The sequence below is a fragment of the Stegodyphus dumicola genome, chromosome 5, assembly GCF_044657685.1.
Source record: "Stegodyphus dumicola isolate Sdum_Otavi_A_Nest chromosome 5, ASM4465768v1".
NCBI classification, from domain to species: Eukaryota; Metazoa; Arthropoda; class Arachnida; order Araneae; family Eresidae; genus Stegodyphus; species Stegodyphus dumicola.
Genome location: NC_140772.1, coordinates 60,278,863 through 60,299,230, shown reverse-complemented (window position 1 = coordinate 60,299,230; position 20,368 = coordinate 60,278,863). Strand labels below are relative to the sequence as shown.

Sequence of the window (20,368 nt, the reverse complement as noted above, 5' to 3'; positions counted from 1 at the left end):
GGTTATGATTAGTAAAGACACTGCTTAATTTTTTGTTGTACTTGAAGTAGACTTTTAAAGGCATTAACTGGGAAATATTTCTGGTATTGTTTGAGCATTTTGCTAAATTCAATAAAGGTGGGATGTATAAAATCAATTTTATAGTAATTAATATTATTTATTTTTTTTTTATTTTGTTTGTTTAGGGATTTTGTATTTCTGTATAGATTAAATCTTCGACTTCGACAATTTTCAACAACATATAAACAAGCGTCTTAGCGCGAAGATATTTTCGTTAAACTTTAATTATGTGCTTCATAAATAAAACTACTACTTGTTACGAAGCAATTCTCATGCAACTCTCCAGTTTGCTGGAGCAAATTTTGTTAAATTATAAAATTTTCGACCAAACCGCAACAAATTATGATCAAAACTTATCAGTGCTTCGCATTTTCAGTTCGTTTGTTTAATAGTTTAGGGCAAAGCACTATCTGCCTAAATTAAAGATGCTTTAGTGGGGGACCTTTTAAGGGAAACTAGCTCCCATTCACATTACACATGGAGCAATTTAAGAAAACTTTTATGCAACCAGCTAATTCGAGAGCTTCGCATTTGCTGAAATGGTGAAAAATTTAATAAACTGAAATGCAAATTTGGAAACATTGCTGTTGCAAAAAAATGTATAGAAAGGTTAGTCGATCTTATTCCTTAGAAACGTACTTTTATTAACTTTATTACTCACCCTTATGAGGGGCGTTCTCATTTTATTGGAATGCTTTGCATAATTAATTAAACGATTTTTTTATATACTTATATTTCATATATAATTTCTTTTTCCCAAGAGTTCAAAACAAACTTCCAAAGTTCAGTTTCAGAAATCATTTTTTAAAACTATTTTTAGTGTCTTTAAAGCTTTAACTATTCATTAATGCTAATTGCAATTTCTGTGTCTAACACTGAAATATCAAATTTGAGATTGATCTAAAATGTTAGAATGCAGCCATTTGCCATACATGTTACGCTTTCTGCTTCATTTCATTTTAAAATAGTAATAAGAAGTCATAACACATATCAGTGAATCAATTTTTATATTTTCTGCTATGAAATTTAGTTTAAAATCTGAAAGCTTTATCATTGCTTTACCTTTTAAGTAGTATATCGAAAACAGAAATACCAAGCTAGCTGAATAATCTAATTAGTACTTTTAACACTTATCAAGGTAGGGAGTTGCATAAATCAGGGCATTTTAATTAACCTAATTTTAATTAACCCTTTCATTTGTCGGGATTTTGAAATCAAAATTACAACTAAGAGCACTTTTAGTCTTTCCAATTCAAGTTTATTTCAATACTTGGTTCTTAAACACGATCACATCTAAATAAATTATATTCTATACTGAGTAATTTCATTTAAAATTTGATCGAACGGAAAAAACGTAAGAAAGAGTTAACGCTTTACGACCAAACAGAACGAATATATATTTTTCATTTTAAAACTTTTGTTGCTCTAATGTGGCAGATTTTAAAAAATTGTTCCTCTTTTTATTTCTTTTTATTTTATTTTTACAACTTTAGTTCAAAGTTTCATATGTTAGATTATAAGGTATTTCTCCCACTTCCCTAGTGTGCCTTCGTGGCGTAACGGTAGCACGCTGGGCCGGTATTCCAGAGGTTCGTGGTTCGATTCCCGGCAAAGGCGGTTGCATATTTTTCATCTTTTCTGCTTCCAATGAACCTTCCATTTTAATTGAAATTATCAATATTAGATTTTTAACCTTTTTTGCTTGTTTATAACTCTGTTGCTATAATGTCTTCCTCTTATCTTTTTCTTTTCTATTTTTTTAAAGTTTTTAACTCGACCTGTATAGATTCAAAATTTACACATATTTCACTTTTTCATGTATTGGATTGCTTATGTTTGCATGTTTTGTTTTGTTTTTGGACTCGTTCACTCAAAAGAATAATATATTTTAAATTTGTTTACATGTTTTCGACATTGCTTACAACAAACGCACTGCAGTGTTTTTTTAATATAGGATAAATTTATATTGTTTTAAATGTTTTGAGTCGAACGAATGGAAACAATAATTAAATCAATATTATCACTAAATTGTATGTGTATGTTTATATGCATAAATTTTGAAAAGGTAATAAGGACAATTAAGGGTTCTCCTTTTCTGGTTCTTGTTTGATAGCTCATCAAACAAAAAAATAATAGCGAGATGAGCATCTCGGCTAGTTTTCTGTTGTTAAAAACGATTTGCGAACTGTTGATGCAAATGCCGACAACCTTTTCTCGAGTAGAACAAAAGGAACTTTTCGGAAATGTCACATAACATAAAAGATTATTTTATACTCCAGTTTACTTCAAAAGTTTCAAATATACGGATTTCCACAAATTTCCGCATCTAGAGAGTAGGTTAAAAAAGTCTTTTTTTTACTTTGCTACCAGGGAAGCCGTCTTAGGGCATATGCTATGTATGCCTACAAATTTGAAATTGGGGGAAAGAAATTATTATTTTTAACTTATTTCGAAAATCGCGAATTTGTGTTTTGTCCAGATTAAGGTTTCTTTTCCGACAGTTCATAGATTTAAACTCATCCATGTTCTTTCCGGCTGGTAAATGAATAAGCACAAATAAACTAAAATGCATAAACACAGTTCATAACTGAGCTTGAAATTATCGACTTAAGGTCATCCATCTCCATTGCAATCATCGTTTGAGAGCAAAAGTGCAAGGAATTAAAAGTATTCCTGCAGTGGCTTTTAGGATATAAAAGTCATCACATAACTCCTCTTATTCCAAAGTCACAAGTTAGATTTTGACAAAGCCAGAGTTAGTGTTCTTCATGTATCTCCTTTCTTAACTCTGCTTCCCAACAAGTAACAAATGCTTAAAACAGGCTAGATGTCTAATCCGATTTGACACTTACCTTTTTCAGTTCTTATCGAGAACCTTGATTACAAGACAGGGAAAAGACATCAAAAGTTTTAGTGCAGTTTAAAGGCAAAGAACGATACTTTTCTACAACTAAAGTGTTTCGGAAGATAAGAATCCGTTTCTTTGCAATTTAGGGAAAGCACTTCGAGAAGGCGGTTTAAAAAATCGATTTTTCCTCACTCGCCTGAAATTCAAACCGCAGGCACACAATTTCGATTTTCGATGAAACGAAGAGAAAATCCTATTAGAGATCTGGTGACAAAATCGAAATAAATGGCCGCCATTAAATGGCACAAATCCTTCCGACACCGCTCCTTAATACTTACCAATCTCCTACATAATGGGCGAATGACTCCACAAGTCGTAAATGGTCGGTACGTACAGCTGGAAGTATAACTCATTTGTAACTTCAAATTGCGCAGAATGGAACAAATAGTTTCAGGCTGTTGCTGCTTACGCTTCAAAGAAATCACGTGATGATCAAAACAACTCACATATCCCGAGAGAGGAAATCTCTATTCCTTAAAAGTGAAGTTTAATAATACGACAAGCGAAAGTTCCGAGTGTTTTTAAATTTTTTAGTTTGGAGGGAACAAATATAAGAATATTCGTTATAAATGACTAAGTTCGTAATAGGATAGATTAAAGAAGCGTAAAAGTTTCAGCTGGTAGTGCAATAATCACCCAAAGAAAAACGTTTTTCTGAAAACTAAGGTCGGAAAGAAATTGCTACGCAAAACATATTATAGAAGTAAATACTATCTGAGAATAAAGTCACTAAGGAAGAGAAATAATAGGATGTTCAGTAACAAATTCCATGAAAAAGAGCTTTACTAAACTAAGCAACATTTAATAAACAGAAATTGCAACAAACTTTATAAAGCAGTGAGGAATTTTATATGCATGAGTTTGTGTATATTTGTGTTATTTAAAGGGTAAATAGAGTGAAAATTGTCTAGTTCCCTCAAATTTGCATTAAATATTTGCAGCTTCAGAAGAAAAATGGGTTAAATTATATAGCTAATGTGGTTAATACAGTTGGTTTTTCAGTTAATGCCCTTTGTTCAGTAATGCGTCACATGACCTATGTTCCTGGCGTGACGCGAATTTCAGTAATTCTTTTTATGAATTTTAAGAATTTGTCTAAGATTTAGCAAACTTTAGACTTTGCCCCAAACACACAAAACATTTTGAAGTTTTTTTTCTCTCTCTCTCTATATATATATATTGTTTTTAACTTGTATTTATTTATTGTATACTGACATGATTTTGAGGCAGCTTTCTGATAGAATTTATAAAGAAGGGAAAAAACTACGCAACTCTTTCTCCTTCAAAAATCCCAGCACGAACGTTGAAATTTTAATTTCTTCTCAAGATTTCGGCTCACATGGATTCAAGAGATGAATGTACGACTGGACTGTATTACTTGGATTACGGCAAAATACACGAGGATTATGTGGCTAAAGTGGGATGATGACTTTTTAAGGAGATTACACAAGGTTTTCGTGATGTCCACTTTCACTATTGATGAATAATCCCGCTTGTGTTTCCCGTCACATGCCCTTTGTTGCTCTGGTATTTTAACGTGCCAGTTTTTCTTAAAATATTCTCTATGAAAGCATTCCTTACTCTGCAGACTGATCAAGAGCTTTTACTTGATTAAATCAACCAATCAACAAACCTGTACGTTGGCGCAAAGTCACTTGAGAAAAAACTATCAATCTGGAACAGCCAATGATTTTCGAATCCTCATTTCAATCAGCAGCATTGAACACACTGCCAGAATTTGATGATTTTTCCAAATTTAAGATTCCGTTAAAATTATTCAGTATAAAGTTTATTTAATATGAACTAGATAACTGCAAACTTTTTGGGAACTGCTATCTTAAGACCTCAGCAAACGTTTTGCCAAATGGTTAACATAAATTGCAAACCACGAATCTGTTGCAAAATCCAAAATTTCAAATTCAACCCCCGTCTAATTCAGGATTTGTATCTTTTTTTTTCTGCAACAAAATTAATAGTTTACCTGTGATTTGATATCAACTAAAAAAGACAAAGTGAACTGATACAGGTGATTACAAGTTGCGATCCGCTTCTGTAGTTTAATATTTATATGAAAAATAACTATAAATAATTAAATGCATAATAGTTATTATTATTAGTAGTATTAGCAGTAGTAGCATGGCAGAGAAATATCTCCTGACAACAGGCAAAACAGGACTTTTAGCTGTGTCAACGGAGTATATTTACTAACAGCCGAAATGCTGCAATAGGTGGGTCAATAGTTAGGGAGATATTTGTTTATCTATATATCAGTTAATTTGTAAGGTAAAAATATGTAAATCAAAATTATAATTTAAATTACCAACAGCCCCTTAATTCCTTATTTTCATTTGGTTACTTCCCTTTTTCACTCTAAAAACAGTAGTACATTTTTCTGCATTTCGTAATATCTGGAGTTATCCATCACATGACTTGTACATAACAATAATGGCGTAGCTAATTTGGAACTCAAAGTTTCGAAAGCAGAAAGCTTTCTGTTAATAAGCCTCCATATTGGATAACTACGCACTTGCTTTCTACACCTCGTCCTAGAATAGACTGCTGCTTTCTACTTCTCTTCTTACCGCAAAGCTATCAAAATTGCAAAATGTTTGAAATAGGCATTATTAGAGTATCAAGTGAATTGAGGCCGCTAGTATCAATTGAAATAAAAAAAAATATTTAACCTACTTCAGCTACCAATTAGCATCCTCAATATTTACGCAATCAACTTTCCTACATCATTATAGCTAAGTCTGCTTATATATAATATATATATCTATAGAGAGAGTTTTCTATATTTAAAGGTAAAAAATTTTGATTTGAATTTACCTTGTTTTTTACCTTGCCTTGGGGAGCGGCCAGAATTTTTGAGTGAACTATTGTAATTAAAATACATTGAAATGGTTCATCGGCTAATTCTGGATACAGAAACGCAAGATTCTTGTGGAAAAGAAGTTTCAATTAATTTCAGTGTTCCATCTCCTGACGAAGTGGCATTAAAAGGGATTGAATTCCTTTCCTATTATGTTCTTTTTCCTTTAAATCTCACTGGCTTTTTAAATGGGGTATTGTTTGTTTGAAGTGTTTTGGTTTTAGCAGTTATTAAATTCTTTTTTTTGCATTCATAGGATTATTTGAAATTTATTACTTATGAATCTCAATTTTTGGTCTTTGTGAATAATTGGTTCTAAATTTCTTACTTTATGTCTTTACTGATAATTTTTCAGCAGCTCAATGCGCGAAAATACTAGACATGATTATATTATGTTTTTTAAAAAATTGTTTTGCAATATATATATGACATTTTTCAAACTAAAAGAATAAATCGGAAAAAAAAATATTCGCAACATATGCTTATGATTGTATCTTTTTTTCAAGGATTGCACATCATTGCTCAAGTCCTCTAACTCATTTCGGAAGTTGCGAAGTTTAAGAAGTATCTTGGTAATGCCTTTAAGCTATAACCCAGATTTAAAATTGAGGCCACGTAGCTGAAATATTTTCTAGGCATGTTAAAAACAGGGAACGCTTCACAGTGGCATAAGTATTATCTAAATATGGTTAAAAAAAACAATCATTAAATTACGCCTTCATTCCATTCGCAGAAAAATTATCACTGGTTTCCGTAGCATGAATTTACTCGAAAAGTGTCAGCATGTTAGATATATAACCTTGCTTTTGGAATTTGACAATGACATGATTTTATCAAAATTTGTTTTCGAAATTTGACACAGGGGTTCTTAACGTTTAAAGTAAACATTCCGCATGTATTGACAGATATTGAATTTATAAGGTTTATTTATTATCATTCAAAGATAATGCTTCAGATAGAATATATACCTTATTACATTATTAAGGGTGACAATATGAAAATTAGTAGACACATATCTCGAATCGCTGTGCAGTCCTAAGGGAAAAAGAGTCAGAAAATCTTAAATGAAATAATTGTTACGTTAAATAATAATCCAATATATATGCTGTTTGTACCTTTTCTGTTCTCAACGTATTAAAAGCCTTCTGTTAAGTTGATTCCTTTGTTTCAGACTATGGATAGCATAATCGCCTTCGTTTACTAACGAGTGTGAAGCCACTCGGAATAGCCATCGATCCCTTAGATTTCATTAGCCATCGAAGTCAGAAGCCGGAATTCTGTTATTCACTTGCTTCCGCAAGTCAGAAAATTCGGCAGAGGAAAATCGTGTTTGCTAGTAATGTTACTTTTCCACGAGAAAAAGAGTGCTGATAGATATTAAGAGAAAGGAAAAGAGATAGCTAATTGTTTCCGACGGATAGAACTTTTATTTTGGGGACAGATTTCGGAAAGTGTTCTATCATCGAAATGTTAAGACGTGAAATGTGAAAACATCCATTTCAGCAACAGTATACTATTACAATACTTCAGTAAATGTTATGATTTAATAAATAGTTATGTTTTCATTTGACAGAAAATGACTTATTAGGAATTGCCATTGGCTTTTTTTTTTCTGCACATAGGGGAAAAACTATAGAACGCTTTTGTAGTTACATTACGAAATCTATGACCATAGGAAAATGTATAGTTGTAAAAAGTTTGAAAGAGAGTATATTTATATAGATTTCACATTTATTAAGTTATTCCTCATGACAGATATGTCAAAAAGTCTTTTTTTTTTTTAATTGAACGTCAGATTTTTGACAATGCGCACACTGAAAATTTCGTTGTTCCACTTTACATAATACAGTTTCTTGGAAAAGATAAAGAGAACAGTTATACAAATGTTTATCGCAGTGCAAATTTAAAACATACTGTTTGGAGCAAATTAGAAAAATGTGCTCGCAAAAGGCCATCAGCTGGGAAAGTTCAGTTAGTTATCGAAAGTAACAGTTAAATTCATACCGGGCTGCTGCATTAGACAAGATGTTTGTAGAGGTTCTGTCTTATATTTTGCACGAAAATTGTGCTGTGTTTCATTTATAGAACATCCCAGAAAGAGTTTGGGGACCGCAGCTTTTACCTGATGTTTTGTACAACTTCAGTACAACACATGATTCCTGCATGTATTGTAGTAAGCATGATTTATCCAAGGAAAATAGCAACATTAGCTGTTTGCCAGCAGACAGAAACAAAATATATTTTAAGAGAAACCGATTAGAAATTTATATAAAATCTTGATTATTTAATGGTGTGTATTGGAAATTTTCTAAGACGGGTGTACTAAGGAAAAAGAAAATGAAGCTAAGTAGATGCGGAACACATATTTTAGGTACAGTAAACCCTTATTGAATGCGGGTTGTTACCTCATTAATCATCCGCATTTCGTAGAATTAAATTTCTGTAGAAAAAGCATGTTAGGTAAAATTCAATTTAAGAAAATACATGTAATTTCACCAGAAACTATAATTATAATTATAATTAAAAGAATAAAATCGAAACAATATTAATTAAAAGGATTTTTATTATTGCTTAATATGTATGTGGTACAACTATTTTTTCAAGAATCCTGGTGACTTTTACTTGGGATGCTGACGCAGCTGTTTAAAAGTATCGCGGAAAGAAGCGCAGAGTTTTTCAACGAGTGTCACAAACTCTGTCTCTTCTTTCTTCGATTGGATCAATCTCCGTCGTAAAACAAATCAGTTTCTCTGCTTTTTTAACATTCGCTTGATATCTTGTAAATTAAAGACACTTTATCAGATTTTAATTAGCAGTGCTTTTCCTGATGCCTGGCTTTATAACGTCATTGAGTTATTTATTCGTCATTTCTCGGTTAATTCTTTGACTTTCATCCATATCTGAAAATTCCTTTTGCAATTTCCAATCATGCAAATTTTGTAAAATGATTTATAAATTCTGGCCAGAGCTGAAGCTACCATGCATTCGACGTTGAATGAACGTTGAACCGCATATTAATGAAATTATCTCATTGATCAAATTAAATGGAAATAAAATAACGCATATAAGTGAAATCACATTTCGCAGATTCGTGCTCGGCAAGTGGTTACTGTAATGATATGAAATATTTTCTTGTCTCAAATTCAGGGTTAAGTAGCTTCCTATATGTGACTAAAGACAAATTTAAATATTTGTCGTGAAACTTATCTATTTCATTAAAGACCTTTTTGTTTAATTATTTTCTTGTCTATTCATAAACAAAGTACTTGTCTAAAAATGTAAATGAAAAACTGCACATTTCTTCACTGGTTTGATTTTCTGAATTTTCGAAGTAATATTATTTCATAATTATAGCCATCTTAATAACAGTAAAAGTATCTATCTAAAACTGTAGCAAAAAAAAAATCAATTTAAATAAAATTATAGGCATAATTAATGCAAGTATTTAAAAGGTATGTAGCATGCTTTCTTGGTGTAGTGGTCAGCACGGCGCTGACCACTACACCAAGAAAATAATGTAATATATATATATATATATATATATATATATTAAAATAATGTAATATATATATATATATATATACGCTCGGCGCGTATTCGAGAGGCCCGTGGTTCGAGTCCTGCGAAGGCATTGTTCATTTTTCAAGTCTCCTGCTTTCAAAAATCCTGATGACTCTACATATTAATTTGGTATAACACCACAACAAAAGATTTAACAGTTGACAGATACATAGTTTTCCTAGCAAATAGAATAAGCCAACAAATCTGATATTTCTTATAAACTCAATTAATAATTACATTCTGCTATTAATAGTTTCAGCAACTTTTTTGCATGAAACATTACGAGTTTCAAAATTTATCTTGTTTTTATTTTTCGAAGTTAAATGTATAGAATCTGAAATTACGGTTTTGGGTCAACCTCTTGTGGCAATAATAATTACCTTCTGTTTGTAATAACTGTGCAATGTAGGCTTTTTTTAAACTGTCACTAATATATAATTTTTCTTAAATTATCAATGAAATTAGGAGGTAAAACAAAACTATATTATAATCAGGAATCAGGATTATATATATATATAATTATATATAAAATAAACAACAAAAGCATGGTTAAAAAATAATAAATAATTATGTAGATTTAGAACGAGTACAAAGTATCTCAAAATGACATGATCTCACCTGTTTCTTCTCCCAATTTTTTAAAACTGAATTTACCTTTTATGTTAAAATAAATGGTAAAGAAATATAAATGTAATTGAAAATATTATCAGTTGAGTTTTTTTATAAAGCAGTTACTTTCCAAGAAATAAAATGTAATATATATATATATATATATATATATATATATATAATTTATTTCCTAAACAATATTGATTATATTATCTCCTATGTTTAATTAAAGTTGAATTATTTTAAAAGAGTGAATCCATACTGGTAAGTTAAATTTTGAAAGATGTTTTGAAGTAACTTGAAAGTAAAATGTTAATAATGTTTTAACGGGGACTGGAATTAAATCATCATGAAGAACAAAATTTCAATTGTAAAAGGAAAAATTAAATTAAAAACATGTAATTATTGTCATTGATCGGAAATTAGTTGACTTTTCAAGGGGAACAAACCAACTCCCGTTCAATGAACAATAATTAATAAAAATACGTAAATACGAAGGTGTTTCGTCTTTACTTGAGTTATAAGGTAAAGCCAAACCAGCAATTCTAGTCAAGCCAAATATTTCCGCGAATAGAAGGGATTACGAACCAATGCTGATACTCAAAGAACTTATTCTTATGAAGCATTTTAGCCAATTCAATTTGGAGTAAAAAGCAATTTCTGTAGAGAAATCCGAAAAAACTCGAGTAACCGTCACCGACACCCTCATGTTTATGCATTTGAGTTCTATATTATTTGTAAAAATTAAACCTTGCAAATTGTCATTATGAAATAGAATTCAAAGTAAAGTTGAATTAAACATAGAAGATTACAAAAGATAAATAATGCAAACTTTGCAAAAACAAATCAAAAATAATATAAAAATAATATAAAAAATATAATAAGAACAGTGAATGTACATGAAGATATAAAGGCCAGAAAAGATATTAAGTAACTTACATTCTTTCTAGTGGGGAGTTGGCAAAGTGTTCTCTTCATGTCTGACTCATAAGTGTAGGGTGTCCGAAAATTCTTAGCGGCAGTGGGGGCTTTGAATAATATCAGTCGCTAAGACTTGGGTGAAGTAATTTATGGTAGTGGGTGGGACTCGGAATTCTTGAGGGATGTATTATGTGGAGTTCTTATTTGAGTGAAACTGTCTGTTAAGATTTTTTTGAAAATACTAGTGAATGGAAATTAATTAATTTCTGGCTAATTGTCGTGTTGCAATGATTAAGAATTTAAGAAAGGAAAAAAGGAATTTTCACTGTCCAAGAGCTATTAGACAGACTAAAGTCATGAAATAGGCCCATTTGTTTAGTAACAGCATAAGTCTGAAGACAATTAGCTTTTTACAATATATACAACTGAGTAATTACATATACAAATCCTTCAACGGATAGTTCTCCAACTTATACCGCCTTCTCAGGTTTAGGAACAAATTATCATATCCCTATCAGTTAAATGATTTAGAGTGAGTATTTAACGCCTGCTCTTTTAAGGCAATGGTTAATAAATTGAATGGGTATTAGATTATTTTTGAGAATTTTAATAAGGAGCCTACAAATCTGAAGCGTGTCCTAAATATTACGTTTGAGATTCAAATCATTTAAAAGAATATTAAAAGATGGTAAAGAGAAATAAAATACATAAAAATGTTTAATATTGAATAAATGGTAAAACTATCATTAGTATGTAGACATCATTGAATCAATTAGTGTATGATAAGTACAAGACGATTACAGACGTTATAGATTAAAATTTGTTATATTAATTTCTATAGAGTTAAAAATTTTATGCATTCAGGAAGAGAGTTTTCTTTATAAAGAAATAAAAATTTACGATCTGAGAATTTTTTAAGAGGAAATGCCATCATTCAAGTCAGTATCAAATCTACAGTTTTTTTATCTCATATCACCCATATTCTTTGCTGTCCTTTTGCGCGTTGAGGATTTCTGTTTTCAAGCTACCAAGAAGTGTCAAAGGTTGGCAATCTTCTTGACATCTGCAAACAGGCAGAGGCTCTGTACATAAACCCTTACGTTACGTTTAAAGTGGCAATATATGCGATAATACTTTTTAACGTAGTGACTTTGATTGTTACGGCTTTCAGGCACAAAACTTCGAAGCTATGAATGATAGGACATGTAAACACTTATAAAACTAACATAATCTTAAGTCATCAGGTGCACTTGTTGTTCAACATTTCAAATTAAAATACGAAATTGTGTTATTTTAATATCTTCAAAGCCATTTTTATGATACATTATTATTTTAATCAATAGTTTCATGTTTTTGTTGCATTTTCAAATTACATTGTTACCAGAAGAAGTCTAATATTATCTGAATATTTTTCTAGACGATATCTAGACTATTTTCATCCATGAATACACGTTACTACAAACGCACCGAATCAGGAAATATTGAATTTTAAACAAGAAAAGCATTCCAAAAGAAGTGATGATAATTATGACAAGAGCGTAGCTTTTACAGCTATATCAAGAGAAAGAGTTATATAAATAAAATATTGCATAAGCTAATGCTTATATCGCATTGGCTTAAAAAATTTTCCAAAAAAATTTGACGTCCTACCCATGCAAAAATAAAAACTTCAAACTTAAATTTACGAAGTATTGCCTAATACCTCAGACGGCATTTTGCCATAAATAAAAACTGTGGACATTATTGAAAACATATGTAGTTATAATAGTAACTAACAGCTTTTAGACCGTTTAATGCTAATATTCAAATTCAGCTTCGAATTCTAGCAAACGACTCGTCATTTCCGTTATTTTTCACAAGGGTAAAGTGAACATAATTTTCATTAAAAAACTGCCTGCCAACAAAGAGAGCCATCCCGCCAGGCAAGAATTTTTTGTGTACTTTGCCATATTAAATATCTAGACGTAAGAAACCATTATTATTAAATATATACTCAAAAAAGAATTTTAAAAATTTATGGTATTTGTTTCTATTTTGGCATTCATTTTTGAACATAAAACGGTATAAACAGGAGCGTTTCAAAATAGTATAAGAAAATATATCATCGATTGAAAAAAATACTGTTGTAAGCGATATACAAAACAAGAAGATTTATTTGAACACGGTCATATAACATTCTATTGAAATTCAAGATCCATAATCAAAACTGGCTTCTTAAATTAAAATCTTAAGAAAAAGACATCGTTTCACAGTTTCCAATAAATCACACACTTACAAAAAGTGAAAGCTCACGCGACTTGTTACATCCTCACCTTTGTTGACGACTTCAACCTGGGAAGACGGTCATATGAAATACTCTTTCTTAATTTTGATTATCAGTACTTTAATGTCAATATTAATTTTTATTAACTGTTCAGTTTTAAAGTAGTTGCTGTAAGTTGATTTTTATAAGCTATTGTTTGCTTTTAATTAAGTTTCGTAATCATAATTAATTAATTTTGGGATTCTTATTTTAATCAGGTACTTACCGAATGCAAATTTGCAGTCTTCGCTACTCGACATTTGACTTAAAAATCGTCAATCTATCGACATTTAAAGGAAATCGGAAAAGATTATCAATATTCCGAGAAAAAAAAAATATCTAATTTAAAACACTATTTACAATTAATACAATAGAAGAAATTAAACATACAAAAAATGATATTTTTCACATAACACGATACAATACTGTTGTTCTCCACATGTGTACAGCGATTTGTTTTCTCTTAAAAAAATCACAAAATTGTACAAAGTAAGCATTGCGCACAACATAGGCAATGCGCGCAGACTAGGTACTGCGCACTATCTCAAAACGAAGCACCAACCTTGATCGCGATCCCCCTAGAACAGTTGAACTTCAACACGCACTCCAATGTAATGAAAAAAAAGAGGGTTCTTGCTTTTAACCTTTAAAAAGAATAGGCCGTTTTAAAATAACAGATAATAATTCAAAACATAGAACTAGTAAGCGAGAAAGAAATATCACGCATTGATTTGAGTTCTAAAACAAATAACACTTCCAAAAAAATGACTCAAGGATGAAAATTAAGCTGCCAGAATAATGTCATTATTTAATAACGAAATCACAAATTAGGAATGCATCCGGTACTTCACTTTGTAGAGTAATCTAGCGTGTCTTTCTTTCGTGCTGCGGGTAAGCTAATAGATCCAGGGCTACAAAATTTGGTACATAGGTGCATTTAGATAACAGCCAGTGCACCTCGAAGCGATGTTTTTCAAAATTCGAATGAGCGTTTTTTTTTATTTCATGTTTTTTGATGAAATTGCAACAAATCGATAAATGACACACAGCCATTGTTCTTGATATATCACTGTTGCCATTGTTGTTGATAACAGCACTGTTACCACTCGGAAAAATGAGGGCGATCATTCTGTGCAGTTTTTAAATTTAATGCTTCTCTTGGATACTGGACGTTTGTCGAGAGAAGGCAACGGGAAGTTGGTTAATTTATTTATTAGGATAATTATTATTTGTGTTAAGAGATAGTGCTTATTTCATTGTAATCTTTTTATATGTGATGCATTTTTATTGAAATTTGTGTTTTTTGTTATTTTTTTTAATAAAGTTTTCTGCAGAGTAAAATTCTGTGCAGTTTTTATATTTAATGCTTGGTGTTCCCTTTAGGCATTTTTCTGGTACATTTAAAAGTCAGAAGAAGGCTAGCGGATGGTAATAAATAAAACATACTTTCAGTCCTCGGCTTCAGCCGAATGTATCCGTATCTTAGAAGCGCAAACTGTTTCTCACTTTCAAATGATAATGCTTGTATACTTCGGCGTTGAGACAGCTGAACGCTCGGAGCTGTCTCGAAAGTAATCGATTTGTTACAGTTTACTGTGTTACTCTGGTGCCAATAAAACCTCGGATGTATGCTGCAGATGCAATGCGATACGCCACAGGCATGCTAAGAATACGGCCGACTTCCCTTAGAGTGATGGCCGGACGTGTGCGGCCAGACCTTGGCCTTCTTGTGATAGTACCTTTCAGTGACAACGCATGCACACTGGATACATCCGTTGCAAGTCTTGTTTTCAATATTGCGAAAAAAATTCCACCTTCTCTTACACGGCCTCGTTTAAACTTGGTAACAATACTGTCATCTTCGTCTCCTTAAAGGCAGACTCAAATCTCTTTCACAACACCCAATCCAAAAGACAAATAAAGTATACGAAGTTCACATCTTTCGTATTTAAACCGTGTGATTCGCATGTTCATAGTGACACTCTTAATGGCACCTTATTCGTCTTGTTCGAAATGTGAGTGAACGTAATCTTCCAGATGTGGTAACACGCCTATCAAATATCTTTTATCTAGCAGAATTCCTTCTTGATTTTTCATCTTAGTTGAAATATAAGTTTCCTTCAGTATATAAAGATAAAACCTGTTGTTGAGTGAAAATCTGTTTGAAAATCCAGCATCTTTACAAGAATGACAGGAATTTTTACAGTATACGTTTGCATGTTATAAGACAAAAAGTTTACTTCGTGTCGTTTCAGGTGTTTCTTGATTTAAGTTTTGCTTGGTGTCGCTTTATTTGTTTTAAACCTGAGTTTGCTCGCAAAATATCGATTTTGTATCGTATTCACATCTTAATTTGATTCATATTCATCGTATTATTGGAATATATAAAGGGAAACCTAAATGCGTCCAAGAAGGGTTGAATTTTTCACTGCAGACAAATATCAGAAAAATAACTCGCTTTGTTTCTTACATTCACGACAAAATGTTTTTAAAAGGCTTGGGAAGAGACGTTTTTTCTTTAAAAATATTACTTGATTCAGTTTGTTAAACATTTTCCAAAGTAAAAGCAACCGATTCTAATATAAAAACCTTCTTGCTTCGTGATATAAAAACATACTACCTGAAAAGGGCGTATTTTTCTTTATTTGCGTTCTCGGAATGCTAAGCATGTTTTATCCCCCAGCTAGTTTATTTTCACTTTATTTTTTCAACTGAATTTTAAATTTTAAATGTGAAAATGTAGACTTTTTAAACTTTCATCATAATAAATTTATTAAACCATAAGCTGGTCGTATAAAATGAGACGTTTTGTTTTGACTGCACAATAATTCACTTATTAAACTTAATTTTTGCCTTAACTTTTATAAAAGGAAGAAAGGGAGACTATCATTAGGTAAACTCAAACAAATAATAAAATTTCACTGCGTATATGAACCAAGCATTCTTCATTTGTTACAATCATTTTCTCACGCAGTAATCAGTAGGAATGTCTGTAAAGGATTGCATAATCTCTAAACAACTGCACAAAACGGGAAAGTCAAAATCTTCACGGAATCTAATCTCAAAAGTATGCATAACACAACAGTTTCAGAAACTGTAACATACATGTACAGAAATGGTTACAGAGCAAGAGGACAGTGTTGCTTACCTCGAAACATTTTGAAGACAGAACAGACTGAGAACTAATATTTAAATCTCTGAGTTTTCGGTTACTCGAAATTACACACTTGTTGTGAACTGCCTACTTAATGTATAGCAAAGAGGAGACTGTGCTGAATAAGTTTCACATGTCAATGCAAAATATATTATTGACTGCATATGAAATAAACTAAAAATAAACCACAAAACAATATAAGAAAATTATTTGTTACATTCAATACTTCAACCAACATTGTCATTAAATTTCATCACCACTAATAAGTAAAGAAAAAGCATCCGAAAATAATGTGCACGCACTGATAATCTCAAAATTCTGTATCAAATTAAATGCAAACACACTTTTTTCCCCAAAACAAAATTATTGTAAAGAATTTCACAAATGCACAGTGTGAAAACGCATCGATTTTTCTATGCGCATGCAAATATCATTAATATAGCACTCATTAATACACCAATAATAGAATTGTTAATATAAACAGTACTAGACTCCATACAGCATACTGAATTGCTGTGCATATACATTTAAATAGTCTAAAAGCCAACTATTGTGAAACATTCGGAAATCGTATAAAGGTTCATAGCACACTGATAAATCTTCATAGCGCACAAGGAGTTAATTATTCTATCACAGACATACAAAGTTATTGGAAAATAGTAGCATCGATAAACTTTAATGGAACGTTTATATAAGCACGATATTATTTCACAAAACCACGTTTTTCCTTCGTGTTCGTACACGGTCTTACATTTCGCTCATTTTTGCCAAACGATATGAAGTATTAAAATCGTCTAGACGGGAAATGTCTCTTATTCCACTCATTTCTTATTTGGGGACTGTAAATCTTTCAAACGTTATGTCGTCTTGCAATTATCGAACAGTCTCTATTTTTAATTAGGATTTGTAATTTATTGCTAAATGAAATAGGGAAAGCACTGAAATCTCTTCTAAATATCTTACCTGGTCTGACACAGCTCAGTCCACACAAGCCATCACACAAGCACCTCTTCTTTGCACTAATGCAATCGGAATCGTTTTTGCACTTTCGTAAACACTGACGTCCGTTTGCCTCCGCCTTTTCACGGTCTCTGCGACAATCGGCTGTTCCATCATCTAATTCACCATCATCCATATCTGTTGATAAAAACATTACGGTTACTTTTCAGCAGGAAACCTTTAATGAGTGCAAGAAACAGCAATGTTTCTTTTATTAAAGAACAATATTCATTTATTTATTTATTTATATACAAGCCGCTTCTTTTTTAAACACATTCTCTAAAACATTAACTTTCATTGCACTTCCCAGTCTGCATATTTCGCTTCTTTATGTGAAAAGTTATAACAAAAAGTGCTGAACGAATTAATACATTCTGAACAAAAGCCAGATTCGTTTAAAGACAGCCATTTATATCAATAATTTATATCAATTGAATTATATCAATTTAGAGCTTTAAAACGGTAATTTTAAAATTTAATTTTAAATAAATGAAATATAAAATAATTTCATTGGAAATTGCAATAAAATGATATATTCATGGATTCAATAGATTCAAACGATTAAGCGAAAAAAATAAGCCGCGCTACTTGCTAACAATTATTTCTAATAAGAAAGGTAATAGTTTTTTTTTTTTTTTTCAAATTAACTAAAAGCTTTCACGGTCATAGTTTCCATAAATAAAGAAATATATATAGATATATAATGATTTTAATGATTCCAGATAATGTAATTTTACGGTTTCAACTAGTAATTATTAATAACTGAAATGAATTTGCTTTTAAATCGATTAAAATTTGGAAACATCATTTTGCTAAGTGACAAAGCACTGCATAAATGTTCTGGAAATCTAAATATTTTTCGCTTTGCTCAGTGGCAACACAAAACTTTTCTCGAAGGGAAATGTATGTGTATTTAAAATTTGATTGCTCAAAGTGCCGCAGTTTTTCTCACTGAGAGGAGCATACTTACATACATAAATACATACGGATTCTCCATTATTTAATAATAAAGTTATCGAATCTTGCTCGTTTAGAGGGCATAAAATGGAGACTCTGCTGAAGACGAGATAGCGAATTCTCGCTACGTCTTGAAAAACAGATAACTGCCGAAGAAGCTTGTAACAAACTTTTTATTTTAACTAAACTGAACAGAACATGCACACACTCGGTGCTTACAACTAACCACCGCTTGTGGCTAAGAAACTTAAACTCAAAATAGAATGTACAATCAGAATGAATTAAATTTTAGCTACACAACTGGATCTTACTTCAATTTAAATTCGCTTTATCGGGCTGCATTATTGTTTAATATGAATATAGTTTAAAGAAAGCAGCTAGCACAAATATTCAGCTTCAGAGCTACTTACAAACACACGGCATTAACTCTTTCTCGTCTTAACCCGCTCTACTCGTAACTAGCTCTTCTACTGCAAATTCTTCAATTCTGCTATTCAAATATTATTTCCGAATTCATTGAGATTTTGCATATACGGCATTTAAATTTGCATTCTGGCAGGAAATTGAAATCAGAGGGGTAATGAAAGTTTCTTAAAAATAAAAATAATTGATTAGTACAAAATAAGGTCTTTAAAAAGTAAATAGATATAATTTTTTTGAGCCAACTAGTTTGAAATCACTGAGATAGTTTGAAATTAGTAAGGTAGGTTGATTCCAGTATAATGGTTTAAATCGAGTAAAGACGATAGATCCAGTAAAGTAACTCGAGTAAAGACGTCAATCGGTAAAATTTCTTTATGACCCAATAAGGTAGCTTGGACACTCTTAGATATCAGATATCTGGGTACTTAAGTGTACTAATAGAATACTACAAAACATAAGTATTATGCTATAACAAACTGTAATAGTAATGAAAACCGTTAAAGATGGAAAAATTTTGTTTCGTTTTCTAAATTTCGAATAAAGTTGCTCCGACAGCAAAACATAACAAGAATTTTAAATTCGTGATTAGCAGAGGTTTGATTAGAAATGACTGAAAATTACAGAAACACTAATTATGTATACTAAGACGAATCCAAATAAAATTAGCCAGCTTAATTACTGTTTAATCTGATAGCTTATCATTTCGAGCAACACATAAAGCAAACCGTGATAATTGCTTAACATGTGAAAGTGACATTTATATCAGGCATTCTATCTTTAAAGGCATTTCTTTCTATATTTAAAGCAAAGCCATATCTACTAACTAAGTTATTATACAAAGCTTAAAATAAAATGCGACAACCTTAATAACTAGCGCAAGACGAAGAAAATTTATTAAACAGAATTGCAGATTTCCTCGGTTAATGGGAATTTAGAGTCAAGAAATGTAGTAAACCTCAGATAAGCGATTTTAATGAACTGCAGTTTCTGCGCAAAATATGAATGGATAAACATAGGATAAACAAACTTATCATCTTTGCGTTTAAGGTTTGTCTTTTGGCCCCATTTATTTACGCACATTAAAATAAACTAAATTTAATAAGAAATGCTAGCAGTGTTGCTATTAAGTGGCAGCTCTAAGTAAGAAGCTTTAAGAAAAATGTTGCTTAATGTTACAGTGTCTTAAAAATTTAATAAAAGCAAACGAAAGCCTTTAATTTGTAAACTACCTTACATTAAAACTTTTGCTGTAATTGAAAGCGATAAAAATGGAAAAATAAAGCAGGAACATAATTTTTTTTTAAAATCATCAAAACTCAATTCATTTTGAATTCTACCATCATGAAAACTTCAGTTGTATTTAGTGAAATACAACTGAAGTTAACCAACTTAACTCAATCATTTTTAGTTTTGGTCAATCGTTACCACGACTAAGAGTGGACGGCTAACTTAAAGTCATAGGCATGAAGCCTGTCGTTGGTTGTAGACCTTAGATATCAGTAATAACAAAATGATTTTATATTTAGCAGAATTTTGATGTTGATCGGAAACTATGACCTAAATGTTGCTTACAACCAAACGTCTGAGAGAATTTTTATTGAA

General features: G+C 31.2%; 1 protein-coding gene across 4 annotated transcripts in view; it reads right to left on the bottom strand.

Moving 5' to 3' along the window:
• Hasp (Hig-anchoring scaffold protein) overlaps positions 1 to 20,368 on the bottom strand; it is an 818,047-nt gene that overhangs the window by 511,515 nt on the left and 286,164 nt on the right. For all 4 annotated transcript variants that reach the window (XM_085816685.1, XM_085816688.1, XM_085816687.1 and 1 more), the window contains exon 2: positions 17,351 to 17,524. In XM_085816685.1, the coding sequence (XP_085672811.1) occupies positions 17,351 to 17,524 (174 nt within the window). The remainder of the gene's footprint in view (positions 1 to 17,350; positions 17,525 to 20,368) is intronic.